Source organism: Nicotiana tomentosiformis, chromosome 3 (assembly GCF_000390325.3).
Source record: "Nicotiana tomentosiformis chromosome 3, ASM39032v3, whole genome shotgun sequence".
Taxonomy (NCBI): Eukaryota; Viridiplantae; Streptophyta; class Magnoliopsida; order Solanales; family Solanaceae; genus Nicotiana; species Nicotiana tomentosiformis.
In genome coordinates this window covers 121,495,968-121,497,532 of record NC_090814.1, presented here as the reverse complement: position 1 = coordinate 121,497,532, position 1,565 = coordinate 121,495,968, and the positions used below count along the sequence as shown (strand labels likewise).

The following is a 1,565-nucleotide window of genomic DNA, read 5'->3' as shown; positions in this document are numbered from 1 at the left end:
TGGGTGACGCAAGGTACGCAACATTGTTTGGAGCGTACGCATGTAATTTTTATTTTGCTTTTTGAATGACTCCAAGCGCCATGACTTTCCATCGTGCTCTGTTACCTGTTCAGACACCAAGATTTAGCTAAAAACTTGTTAGTGCATAAAACAAATGAAAATCTATAGTTAAGCTAAACTAAACTACGAATTGGGTTGCCTCCCAACGAGCGCCTTATGTAACGTCGCGACACGATGCATGCGATCAAACTTAAGGTTTACTCAACAATTGAGGCTCCTTCAAATGAATCACTGATACAACATTTTCCTCATCCATGCCAAGGTAATGTTTCAACCTTTGCCCATTAACTCTAAACAAGTTCGTTCCATCCTCGGATTCAATTTCTACAACTCCACTTGAGAGTACTTTCACCACTCTAAATGGTCCCGACCATCTAGATTTCAGCTTACCCGAAAATAGTTTCAATCTTGAATTATACAACAATAAGACATCTCCGGGTTTGAAAATCCTCTCTTGAATATGCTTGTCATGCATGATCTTCATCTTTTCCTTGTACAGCCTGGTGCTTTCAAAATCATGGTAATGGAACTCATCGAGTTCTTGAAGTTCTGTGACTCTACTCGTACCAGCGGCCTCCATGTCAAGATTTAATTGCCTAAATGCCCAAAAAGCTCTATGCTCTAGTCCACCAGTAAGTGACACTCCTTTCCGAATACCAATTTGTACGGTGACATACCAATCGGAGTTTTGAATGCAGTGATGTAGGCCAATAGTGCATCATCCAATTTTTTCGCCCAATCAGTCCAAGTAGCATTTACAGTTTTGGTCAAAATACTCTTGATTTCTCTGTTTGACACCTCAACTTGACCACTTGTTTGTGGGTGATACGGAGTGGCAACCTTATGGCGTACGCCATATTTTTCCAGCAACTTTGCAAAGGCTCGGTTGCAAAAGTGAGTTCCTCCATCACTAATGATCGCTCTTGGAGTTCCAAATCGGGTGAAGATATATTTTCTTAGAAAACCAATAAATCCCTTTGCATTATTCTTTGGGAGTGCTACAACTTTTACCCATTTCGAGACATAGTCCACTGCTACTAGTATATTCTTGTTGTTGTATGAGCTAACAAATGGTCCCATAAAGTTGATTCCTCATACATCAAATACTTCCACTTCTTGTATTGGGTTCATGGGCATCTCATGTCGACGGAAAATATTTCCCGTCCTTTGACACTCATCACAGCTCTTTACCCAAAAGTGTGCATCTTTAACAACGTCCGCCAATAGAAGCCCGATTCCAAAACTTTAGCAGTTGTCCTTGCTCCTCAGAAATGACCTCCATAAGGCAAAGCATGACATGCCTGCAAAACAGAAGCTTGGTCTATCTCGGGAATACATCTACGGATCATGTTATCAATACAAATCTGAAACAAATATGGTTCATCGTAGAAATACATGTGACAATCATGAAAGAACTTTTTTCTGCATAGAAGACAATTCATACGGAACAATACTGCTTGCCAGGTAGTTCGCAATGTCGGCATACCATGGCACTTCCTCAAGTC

At 40.7% G+C, this 1,565-nt stretch overlaps 1 protein-coding gene across 1 annotated transcript; it reads right to left on the bottom strand.

The window, feature by feature from the left end:
• Positions 1–681: 681 nt before the first annotated feature.
• LOC138908424 (uncharacterized) lies at positions 682–1,140 on the bottom strand. The gene has a single exon (XM_070199089.1). The coding sequence runs from the start codon at positions 1,138–1,140 to the stop codon at positions 682–684; it is 459 nt and encodes a 152-aa protein (XP_070055190.1).
• Between the last annotated feature and the right edge of the window lie 425 nt (positions 1,141–1,565).

Coding starts and splice junctions, on each gene's coding strand:
- LOC138908424 (XM_070199089.1), bottom strand. CDS start 1,140: ATGGGACCATTTGTTAGCTCATACAACAACAAGAATATACTAGTAGCA.